Source organism: Sinocyclocheilus grahami, unplaced genomic scaffold (genome assembly GCF_001515645.1).
Source record: "Sinocyclocheilus grahami isolate Dianchi unplaced genomic scaffold, SAMN03320097.WGS_v1.1 scaffold519.1, whole genome shotgun sequence".
Classification (NCBI taxonomy): Eukaryota; Metazoa; Chordata; class Actinopteri; order Cypriniformes; family Cyprinidae; genus Sinocyclocheilus; species Sinocyclocheilus grahami.
This window is the reverse complement of record NW_015505698.1, coordinates 57,611-68,478: the sequence shown is the minus strand read 5'-3', so window position 1 is coordinate 68,478 and position 10,868 is coordinate 57,611. Positions and strand designations below refer to the sequence as shown.

The following is a 10,868-nucleotide window of genomic DNA, read 5'->3' as shown; positions in this document are numbered from 1 at the left end:
ACACACTCTCTCACTCACTCCCTCTCACACACACACTCACTCACTCACTCACTCACTCACTCACTCACACACAGTGCGCATTTACCTAACTATCTAAATGGGGACGTTAGGATATATATATATATATATATATATTAGAGGGCTTTGCTAACTTTTTAGCTCACCAGCCACTGTGGCTAGTGGTTTTCCAAATTTACTAGCCAGTCAGCATTTTCACTGGCCACAATTTTGTTGTTCGGGAAATTGCGTTTTATATGACTTAATACTGCATACAAACATTTATTTAAATTGATTTCCAGGTCATCTTTGGACTATTTAAAGGGTATTTTTCCCTAACTGTATTAAATGCATGCATCATCTTTCATATCAAATTCTTACACTTTATTAATAATTTCACTTAATATAATAAGACAATACAGGGCTGTTACCAATTAAATTAAATCAGTATCAACAAAACCGATCTTTCCACTGCAGAAGAAACAGAAGTGACTGTGGCCTTCAGATGCATTTACTGTACACAGACAGTTCAGTGTAGCTGAAATATAACACGAATGCATTTAGATGCAAAATTATAACAGCATAAATAATGTTGTGAGCTTGCTGTTTTAAAATATATATTTTTTAATATGCAAATATGAAATGTTGGGGAAAAAATGCAAAGATAAGCTACTATGAGAATAAACCGCCAGTAGGTGGCAGCAAGTGACTGTCTTAATTAATGAGTCATTGAAGCATGCCTTCAAACGATTCGTTCAGACGGCTGATGAAGCAAGAATGAAGCAAGTACCTGTCTTTATGAATGGACCACTGAATCATTGACTCAAATGATTCTAAATTCAAAAACTCAAATCATTCAGTAACAAAAGACCGCTGTGTGTTGCTCAGAGATGCGCGACTGTTCTGCTCTGATCTTTGTTCGGAACTATTTTCATTAACCTAATCGAGCAAAAACAGTCAAAGTTGACAATATATCCTTTCAATAAATTCAAATATTGAACTAAAATGTATATTAACTACTCGTTTTAACTCATGTATAAAATGTCAAATTTGCAATCATGGTTTTCAGGGAAAAGGTCACTCTCTTGGTCACGTCATGCTTAACTAGGCTGTATGTTATAAATATAAAAACTAAGTTACATTTGTATGTTTCTTCTGGTTTTACTGGTTATAATGGGAATTGTATTGGTTTTACTAGAAACTGTAGTTACTGGTATTGGTCGCCTTCTATTGGTGGCTTGTTTGGCTTTTTAATGCCACTAAATCCTAATGGAATATGTCCCAAAACAGACTACGGGAAACCATTTTTTAATGGTTAAAAGTTGATGTTTTGTAATGGTATTTGTAGTGGAAACCATTAGATTTTCTGTGATGGTTTCTGTTGGCTTTTTTCTTCTTCAGCAGGGTAGCTAGTTCTAGCTATCTATCAAATGATGACTTTTCCAAAAGGAGGTTTTGGTTTTGTCAGATTTTAAGGTCGTCTTAGTACAATCATGCCCCCAAAATATATCTTAGTACACACACACAGCTTCTGACTACTGTTGTATTAAATACAGTTCATTTTGATTAATGCAGCTGCAAACTAGGACAGAATTTGGCATTTAAAAAACATTTGCTTTATTTATGAGCACAAACTACACAAAAAAAGATACAATGATACAACCGGGACATTCACTGTGCAATTTACTATTGTAACCAGCGTTTCTGCCAAAACACTGTACTTGCTTCACCAAAATAATGTACTTTTTCACAGCTTTGTATTAGCCACTAAGCCTATTTATTTACAAATATGATTTATTTTAGGATTTTAATTTATTTTACTTTAGGAACGATACCTGTAGTAACTGTGGTATATTTGTAAGGGGTTTCAGTAAATGTGGCTAAGGTCAGAAACACATTATTTTACATGTCTAATCTGAAGCATTATTAATCCACACTGTTCAGTTATGTCTTTAATAACTGTGCATGAGTTTATTTCTGTGAGCTCAGTTAAGCACAGTTCATCCTTGCTGATACTGTTTTGAGACGTTTAGTGACTGTAGTGTCTGAAATCGTTTGAAATATTGCTTTCAAAATGCATCTTTATGATGAATGTATCAGATTTGTTTCTATTGTTTGTCTCAGACCCTTTGTCTGATGGAGGGGTTTCTGGCTCAGATAAAGGGTGTGGTGATATCATTTAGACTTGTATGAATGTCTAGATTGTTTCTGGTATTGGTCATCCAGTGTACAGATCATATAACAACTTCTGTCATATTTGAAACCCATTAAGTGAAGTGGTTTATAGATAATGCTTTTGTTAAAACTAACAAAAATCTATATGTTTTATTAAGTTGCAGAACTTGAAATCAGTTTGATTGAGTGTCATATTATTTTGAATCAATATTTACTTGTAAAAAAAAAACAATATTTATTGTTTTTATTTAAAGAATAATTGAAATGCAAAATGCTGTTTCACCATAGAAATTATGTCATGGAAACGTAATGGTCAGATGTATGGATGGATGGATGGATGGATAGATAGATAGATAGATAGATAGATAGATGGATGGATGGATGGATGGATGGATAGATAGAGATGGATGGATAGATAGATAGATAGATAGATAGATAGAGATGGATGGATGGATGGATGAATAGATATGGATGGATGGATGGATGGATGGATGAATAGATATAGATGGATAGATATATATGGATGTATGGATAGATATATGGATAGATAGATGGATGGATGGATGGATGGATGGATAGATATATGAATAGATGGATAGATGGATAGATAGATGGATGGATGGATGAATAGATATGGATGGATGGATAGATATATGGATAGATGGATGGATAGATATATGGATAGATGGATGGATGGATGGATAGATAGATAGATAGTGTATATTAAATGATATAAATTATGTTGTAAATGTGTTGCCTAAATAAAATGAATACTTTTTTAACTTTAAATGAGGACGGACTGTACTTGTCACAAAAATAATGTCAAAATGAAATTTGAGTTTGACATTATCTTGACAGGTTTGCTGAGAACCACCCCTTATTTTGGATGAAACTCAGTATCATTTAATAGATCTGCTGTATGCCTCTGAGCGTTTGCTCCAGACATTTTCTGGCAAGAACATTTAGCAGAGTTCCACCTCCAATCCTTTGAATAGAGCTGAAAAATGAGACTCTTGCTGTACGTCGCCACAAGGAGAAAGGATTATGACTAACCATCACAGGTATAAGGTTTCAAAGAGGGAAATAATCAAGTCCTCTTAGGAAAAGATGTCTAGTATAGCAGTCCCTTCACTTTTCTATATATTTTTACAAAAGCACTCCTTGGCCTGACCAACGGGGCCCTTAAATTAAACACTTGGTTTAAGTAGCACAACTACTTCCTAATTTTTCTTATTATGACTTATGACGTTTGCAGTATAGCGATGTCCAGCTGGCTTTTCATTATTGATGTAACTCGACTTAATCAGGCCACTGCTGCTGAAAAGCTGAACTCAACAGCAAAAGTTCTGGTCTTCATTGGAGCTTGTTTGCCAAGAACCACCCATTTAGAGACTGTCTGACATGATATTCAGTCACAGTTTAATTTTTACAAGCTATTAATGGGCACATTTATCTGAGACAGATTATACACAAAATAAATGTGATTGTTTGATTGTTACACACCAGAAAATGATGTCATGAAAATTACATTTCATAAGTGCACTTTTATGCCCTGAACCTTTCTCAACATAACTCATGATTCTCTCACACAGGACCATAACAAAATTAACTTGCAACCAGATGCATGTCTGATTTTTGCATTACAATCTGAATAACAAATACATTTCAGTTTGATGTTATCCGGTTTATGTACTGCTGAACTTTTCGTTACTAGTTTTGTAACATTCAGAAAAATTTTTTTTTCAATCAGCTTCAGTTGTTGCAGTGCCTGAATAACAGTGCACTGTTAAAAAAAAATGAGTGTGAAATGACAGCATATTCCAGGTGAATAATTGCATTACTTTCACTGTAATTTCACAGAGGGACTTCTCTTGTATCTCACTACGCGCTCAGAAATTTTTTGTAAACAAGCAGCATACTGTGTTTTAATTCTTGTTGGTTTTATTTGTGCTATTATACTTATTTTTGGTTAAATTTTAGCAGTCTGTGTGTTGTTGGTTTATGTTGTGTTGTTTTTATTTGTTGAATGTTACCATTGTTGTGTTTTGTATGTCGAGTATTACTTCTCTATTGTGAAAGATCCATCCACAACAGATATGAATATGAAATCAATGATTAGTTAATCTAGACCTGACTAGATCAGAAATTTGAATATATGAATACACAAGGTCCAAGATCCCAAACAAACACGAATCACCATCATGGTGACTTCAAAACAATTACGTCATTAAACAAACACATTTCTCTCAGTGGCACAGTTAAAGACATTCACTATAATGTGAATTCACAGTAAAACAAGAGCAGTAAATTACTGTGATGTTAGCTTCATTCTTCTGTTCATTCACAGTCTTTTGTAAGAAAATGACCCAGCATGCATTGATTTCACAGTACATTTTTGACTACAGTCATTTATTGTAAAATAGTACTCTTTAATCCTGTAAATTCCTGGCAATGTTTTACAGTGTGTGTACTCTTTCTCCTGCATCCAGATTCTCACTTATTTGACAAAATGCGACATTTGTCAGCGTCAAGGCATTTGTTAAAACTACAGATCATGCTAATCAAAGACAGCTAAGAAAGTTCATCAAGTCTTCAGAGATACGTTGAGAGAGTTTGGTCAGGGTTTGAGCTAAACTCTGCAGGACAGACGAACCCTGGGACAGAGTCACATGTCTACATAGAACAAATCAAGTCAAACAAACTTATATACTATAAATGTTAATAAGTTAAAGGGGTCATATGATGCGATTTCAAGTTTTCCTTTCTCTTTGGAGTGTTACAAGCTGATTGTGCATAGATAAGATCCCTGAAGTTGCAAAGACTAAAGTCTCAAAACCAAAGAGATATTCTTTATAAAAGTTAAGACTCTGCCACGCCCCCCTAAAACGCCTCGTTCTAACACGCCCCCACATGTCTACCTCACTATGTGGAAATATTTGCTTAATGCCGCCCAAATGTTCACACAAAGAAAGAAGGCGTGGTTTCAGTAACTGCAGTTAGTGTTGATGCAGTCATGTCCAGTGTTTCCCCTGCCATTATTTTAGGGGGACGCCCCGCCCCCCCACAACGGCACCCCCCCGCCCCACTTGAAGGTCAAGTTAATTTTATTTAATTATATTTTCTCTATAGCACCAGATCACAACAGAAGTCATTTAAAGTTACCTTTCTTATAGAACATGTCTATACCTTGTTCTTTCATTAAGCAAACTAAATTTAGCCTTGTTATTTATCTTATTTACACGACGGCATGTCATTTCAGTCTCTATGTTATGGTCGCGCTCTCTGTATCACGCACAGCGGAGTTCCGCCCGATGCGCGCGCTCACACACACACACACACACACACAAACAAACAAAGTAAGCCCACTGGATGGATGAATAGATATGGATGGATGGATAGATATGGATGGATAGATATATGGATAGATGGATGGATAGATATATGGATAGATGGATGGATGGATGGATGGATGGATGGATAGATAGATAGTGTATATTACATGATATAAATTATGTTGTAAATGTGTTGCCTAAATAAAATGAATAATTTTTTAACTTTAAATGAGGACGGACTGTACTTGTCACAAAAATAATGTCAAAATGAAATTTGAGTTTGACATTATCTTGACAGGTTTGCTGAGAACCACCCCTTATTTTGGATGAAACTCAGTATCATTTAATAGATCTGCTGTATGCCTCTGAGCGGTTGCTCCAGACATTTTCTGGCAAGAACATTTAGCAGAGTTCCACCTCCAATCCTTTGAATAGAGCTGAAAAATGAGACTCTTGCTGTACGTCGCCACAAGGAGAAAGGATTATGACTAACCATCACAGGTATAAGGTTTCAAAGAGGGAAATAATCAAGTCCTCTTAGGAAAAGATGTCTAGTATAGCAGTCCCTTCACTTTTCTATATATTTTTACAAAAGCACTCCTTGGCCTGACCAACGGGGCCCTTAAATTAAACACTTGGTTTAAGTAGCACAACTACTTCCTAATTTTTCTTATTATGACTTATGGCGTTTGCAGTATAGCGATGTCCAGCTGGCTTTTCATTATTGATGTAACTCGACTTAATCAGGCCACTGCTGCTGAAAAGCTGAACTCAACAGCAAAAGTTCTGGTCTTCATTGGAGCTTGTTTGCCAAGAACCACCCATTTAGAGACTGTCTGACATGATATTCAGTCACAGTTTAATTTTTACAAGCTATTAATGGGCACATTTATCTGAGACAGATTATACACAAAATAAATGTGATTGTTTGATTGTTACACACCAGAAAATGATGTCATGAAAATTACATTTCATAAGTGCACTTTTATGCCCTGAACCTTTCTCAACATAACTCATGAATAACATCTCCAGAACTGCTCTGAGAGTCACTTCATGAGCATTTGACCGTTTCATTTGAGTAAAACTATCCTCATATCATACACACACAGAAATGTAAAGGTATTCACGGCAACCCGTCAAAATAAAAGTTCGGTTTAACTTGAAGGCATTGTGGCAGAAATATATTACTGTTGTTCAGCAGAATGTACGTAACAGACTGCTACTACTACTACTAAAATTATTAAAACCTTATTTTTAAGGAATAAGCATTCAATATATCTTCAATGTTTTAATTGTAATATTAAATGACCTTTATTTTCCAAAAAATACAATTTGTTTAATTTTCATTACTTAAAAGATAGATTAAATGAATGTTTTATGCCTTAAAACAAAATGTAAATACACAACACAGAATTTCTGAGCAAAAAAAATCATAAGGCTATTGTAAGAATAAATTAAACTTGTTTTATGCTTTCAAATTAGACATGCTAAATCAGAATTTGGTTGCAATAAAACATAAGGTTGGACAAATAAAACATTTCATAGGGCCCTAAACGTAATATTTGTTAAACTTTTAATAAATTGATGTTAAATTGTTTAAGTTTCATGATTTTAATTAATTAGACATGCTTTTTGATTAATAAAATGTAATTTAACCAGTAAAAAAAACAGATTTTTTTTTTCAACAAAAGAAACAACAAGCCCCCCCCAAAAGCCGTAAACCTAGGGGAAACACGCTATGACAATCTGGTGCTTCTGAATCAGCTACTGTTTTGTTATTATTTTAAGTATTTGGTATTGACTGTTCAAATGCGGAGTTTTGTGCATCGTGTGTGTGTGTGTATGTGTGTGTGTGTGTATGCGCGCCCTATCGGGCTTGAACTGATGGTAACAAATGCAGAGTTTTGCGCATCGTGTGTGTGTGTGTGTGTGTATGCGCGCCCTTTCGGGCTTGAACTGATGGTAAAACTAATGACATTATTAACTGTCTTTACATTTATTTTGAAAGATGAAGCTCGCGATTATGGTAAGGGGCGTTACATTTCCGACGAGTGCTTGCGGTGTTCGGCCAATCACAATGCACTGGGTCAGCTGGCCAATCAGAGCAGACCGCGCTTGTCGGAAGGAGGGACTTTGTAGAAAACTAAGCGTTTGAGAGAGGCGGGGCATAGAGGACCTACAATAATGTACAGTATTTGAAAAATAATGTGTTTTTTAAACATTAAAGCATGTCAACATATTCTGTTACACCAAATAATGATCTTTAAAAAAGCATCATATGACCCCTTTAACTTAACAGTTATCTGATGATGTCATATAATAATACAAGTTATAGACTGTGTGCGTGTGTGTGTGTGTGTGTGTGTGAGAGTGCGTGTGTAAGTGTGCGTGTGTGTGTGTTTTAAAATGCAAGTCCTTAAAAGTTAGGAAGGAACAAGTCGTTTTATGGTTTTGTCTGACAAGCACAGTAAATTATTTCAGCAGTTTTGGCAGTCACACATACGGCCCTTTAGAGCTCATTCCAAAATGTACAATATCTTTGTTATTTCAAGCCTTACACAATTTTTGTCCTTCATTCTCCTGAAAAGGTGGGAATGTTTTTCCCTATTGTTTTGGGGAAGCTATGATACAGCTGAGACTCTTCCGGTTGTGAAGAGGCCAGAGTTTAAAGTTCACTAATGTGTGTGACTATGAGAAGAGAGAATCCGGAGAATCCTTCAAAGACACATAGGGAGGCTGGAGGGGATATGCCTACACATGCACATGTCAGCTGTCCTCTGAATTACTACCGTAGTGCATCTGCGGCTCTTTCAGTGGTCATCATCATAAATGCTACATGTCTGAAACTGACTTTGACGTTCTGGGGGCTTAGACTGGTTAGTGCTGTAGCTTTGCACATTTCAAAGCGCTTATTTAATCAGGTTTGCTTACAGAATAAATGTTTTTTGGTTTCAAAATAAATACCTCTAGTACATGACTATGTTCAGCCTGCTTCATTTTTATGATCCAATGGTTCACGATTCACAGATGTGACGTCACTCTCATAGTGCCTCACATGGTTTGGGGGTTAGACTTTTTTTTTTTTGGTTGCTGGTTGGATTTAAGAGTGAGAGCATAACTGAATTTGCATTTCCACTGTTTGTGTCTGTCATCAGCCTCTTGTCTCTACATGTGGTGCTGTGCTTTGATGCAAAACGCAATGCATTTTAAGGAATAAGATCATTAAATGTGTGTTTTCTAACAGTTCTACTTCTGTCAAGTTTAAACTTTTGTCATAAGCTCACCTTTGGTCTTTTTTTGGTCATATGCTGTGTACATCAAGAGAAAGTTGCAAGAAATTTCATGGGCAGAGGCATTGACAGTTAAGCATTAATGCAAAGTTATGTATTTATGTAGACGTAATTATATTAAGGATAAGTTATTATATTCTCAGAGTAGGTCTGAGTTGGCACAGGTGATTTTTAAAAAATTCATTGGACTCTTTATTATTAATGACAAATCAGCTGATGTAGCGCTGACAACCGCACAAACCTCCCTCTCTTCAGTGTCACATTGTCTATAGTCACATCCGCTTTACTCTGGAAAACTATGGCTGCTGTTATGACAGTTGTGCCCTTTCCTGTTTCCCCACAGGCTTCTCCAAACAACATGAGGGTTAGATCCCTCCAAGAGCTGGACATCTATGGTTCCTCTCTCCTCGCATCCCAAGGCAGAGGGGCTCATTCCTGTTTCTGATCCCAGTAATTCCCCCCTCCCCAAGTCTTTCCCTAATTCATGAGCCAGCAGGATGCATCATCTGTGCGAGCCCTCTCTGAGCGTCTCCTCATAGCCTCGCACAAGGGCCAAGCTGATCATGTGGTTCAGCTCATCAACAAAGGAGCCAAGGAAGCCATTACCAAGGTGAGTAACATGATTTAGTAAACTTAGCAATATACTGGGTTCAGAAATCTGAGTTGTCGTTCCACCATCTGTGTACACATGGTAGAGCGAATTCCATTTCTGTACAGGTTTTGGAGATTATTTGCATAAAAACATTGCATTTCAAGAACGTGGTCTTGTCCCAAATCGCACATGTGCCTGTGAAGTCCATGCATTCTTCATGAGGAAATTTAAGGCAATCAGTTTCCTCAAATTAAATGAGTTAACTCGGCGCATGGTATTATTAGTCACTTACTGTAAACTGTTTTTACAGTACAATTGAAATTGGTGGTTTACGGTACTCTTGTTAATTTACAGGCTTGCTTGCAACTGAATTTTTTTTACAGTGAGTTACTGTATTTGTTTTGTTTTTTTACAGTGTACTAATTAACAACCAGAATGCATGCTAGCTAGCTAATAAGCAAATAGTGAATTGGCCCCTAAAATAAAGTGTTACCGATAACTGATGCACTGCGTTTTTCAGAGGGAAGTGTGGCACTGTGTTCAGTTGGTGTATACGTTGGCGGCTTATGATCCGGTGCATTCAGATGTATGATGATAGATAAATGCATATCTAATTCTAATCTAATTTATAATGCAATCTTGTAAATATCATAAATAAATAATGCAAATTCAGAATTCTGTTTCTGTGAGTATAGAAAACAACCACTTTGACAATTAAGGTTTACATAAACTACCAATATATTTTCAGGGAGGTTAACAACATTGTGCTGGACCAGAGCTCTGAGTCTGCTCCCCTCCTGCCATCTGGAAGGTGGTACAGACATAACCAAGCACGTACCTCTGGTCTCTTCCCCTGCATTGTTACATAATCACTCCCACTAGTGCTGCACAATATATCCAATTTCAGAATATAAAGAACGTTTTGAGCGGTTGCACTGTGCCAGTGCTTAAAGGGATAGTTCACCCAAAAATGAAAATGTGATGTTTATCTGCTTACCCCCAGGGCATCCAAGATGTAGGTGACTTTGTTTCTTCAGTAGAACACAAATTATGATTCTCACCTCCAGCCGTTGCAGTCTAGCAGTCGTATAATGCATGGCAATGGTAACAAAATCTATGAGAGTAAAAAAAACATGCACAGACAAATCCAAATTAAGCCCTGCGGCTAGTGACGACACATTGATGTCCTAAGACACGAAACAATCGGTTTGTGCCAGAAACCGAACAGTATTTATATCATTTTTTACCTCTAATACACCACTATGTCCAACTGTCTTTGAGCGTGCGCACGGCATCCGGTGCGTGAGGTGTGTACGCGCTCTGGCGTAGTTTACGCAAGCGCCGGAAGTGATCTCTCGCGCGTATACGTCACTCATTGTTTACACAGTGCACAGTCATTGTAGGTACGACGGCTAATCAAAATGGTACTTACTTGCGCTTATCCGGATTGTTCAAACCGACTTAAAACTGAAAGATTACGTT

At 36.6% G+C, this 10,868-nt stretch overlaps 1 protein-coding gene across 2 annotated transcripts in view; it reads left to right on the top strand.

The window, feature by feature from the left end:
* Nucleotides 1-9,033: 9,033 nt before the first annotated feature.
* ankrd6b (ankyrin repeat domain 6b) overlaps nucleotides 9,034-10,868 on the top strand; it is a 29,181-nt gene continuing 27,346 nt past the window's right edge. For both annotated transcript variants that reach the window (XM_016237582.1, XM_016237581.1), the window contains exon 1: nucleotides 9,034-9,404. In XM_016237582.1, the coding sequence (XP_016093068.1) occupies nucleotides 9,279-9,404 (126 nt within the window). In that variant the 5' untranslated portion in view covers nucleotides 9,034-9,278. The remainder of the gene's footprint in view (nucleotides 9,405-10,868) is intronic.